Source organism: Buceros rhinoceros, unplaced genomic scaffold, assembly GCF_000710305.1.
Source record: "Buceros rhinoceros silvestris isolate BGI_N320 unplaced genomic scaffold, ASM71030v1 scaffold24666, whole genome shotgun sequence".
In the NCBI taxonomy this organism is placed as follows: Eukaryota; Metazoa; Chordata; class Aves; order Bucerotiformes; family Bucerotidae; genus Buceros; species Buceros rhinoceros.
This window is the reverse complement of record NW_010416132.1, coordinates 1-1,283: the sequence shown is the minus strand read 5'-3', so window position 1 is coordinate 1,283 and position 1,283 is coordinate 1. Positions and strand designations below refer to the sequence as shown.

Sequence of the window (1,283 nt, the reverse complement as noted above, 5' to 3'; positions counted from 1 at the left end):
CCTGGCTCAGGGCAGGGTCTGAGCTCCGGGCGGGGGATGGGGCTCCAAGCAAAAGACATCCCTGAGCAGCCATTTGGGCTCCACCTCCTCCTCCGCCTCACCGCCCTCCCGGGTAGAACCTGGCCCCTCCGACCACCTCCCCAGGCATTGACGTGAGGCTGGGGGATGCAGCGATGGAGTAAAAGGGCAACTCAGCCATGTCCTTCCTCTTCCTCCCCAGGGCTGATGGCAGCCATGGAGCTGGTGGAGTCTGGAGGAGGCCTCCAGCCCCCCGCGGGGTCCCTGAGCCTCGTCTGCAAGGCCTCTGGCTTCACCATCAGCAGCACCAGCATGCAGTGGGTGCGTCAGGCGCCTGGGGAGGGCCTCGAGTGGGTCGCGGGTATTACCAGTGGTGGCAGCACCTACTACGCGTCGTCGGTCAAGGGGCGCTTCACCATCTCCCGGGACAACGCCCAGAGCACCGTCACGCTGCAGATGAGCAGCCTCAAGGCCGAGGATTCGGGCACCTATTACTGCTGGTGCTGGTAGTGATTGGGGTGGTGGCTGTGACCCCCCTACATCCCTGTACTGTGGCCCCAAATCTTCCTCAAAGCCCTGTGCCCCACCCAGACCCTGCTTCCGGCCCAGAGCAATGCTCCAAACCTCCACTGTTTGCCTTGAACTTCAACCACGTGCCTTGTCTCAACCATTTGCCTCAAACCTTGAACGTTTTTGCCCATTAGTTGATCATTCGACCCAAATCTCAATTGCTTTTTGCTCCAAACATCCGTATCTCGACCTCTTTCACCTCTTTTGTCCCACGTATCAACCATTTGCCCCAAACCTCGACCATGAAGCTCAGAGCCCTTGAGCCAAGCCCAGAGCCTGGCCCTGATCCCAGAGACTTGGCAGCAGTGACCTGTTGTGCTGGAACAGGCCATTTCCACTGGTGGTCGGGAGGCAGCCGCCAGGTCTACCTGTTTCCGGGGCTCAGAAGCTGCCAAGTCCTCGGCCTTGGGGCCGCTCATCTGCAGCGTGACGCCTTTGACTAATGGTGTGTAGCTGGTACCACCATCACTCCAAATACCCGCCACCCACTGGAGATCCTGATCTCGACCTCTTTCACCTCTTTTGTCCCACGTATCAACCATTTGCCCCAAACCTCGACCATGAAGCTCAGAGCCCTTGAGCCAAGCCCAGAGCCTGGCCCTGATCCCAGAGACTTGGCAGCAGTGACCTGTTGTGCTGGAACAGGCCATTTCCACTGGTGGTCGGGAGGCAGCCGCCAGGTCTACCTGTTTCCG

At 59.8% G+C, this 1,283-nt stretch overlaps 1 gene segment (V, D, J or C); it reads left to right on the top strand.

Annotated features, from left to right (window-relative positions):
- Positions 1 to 36: 36 nt before the first annotated feature.
- On the top strand, positions 37 to 528 carry LOC104488785. The segment is given in 2 exon segments: positions 37 to 112; positions 221 to 528. Coding segments are annotated over 2 exon segments (384 nt in total).
- The last annotated feature ends 755 nt before the right edge of the window (positions 529 to 1,283 follow it).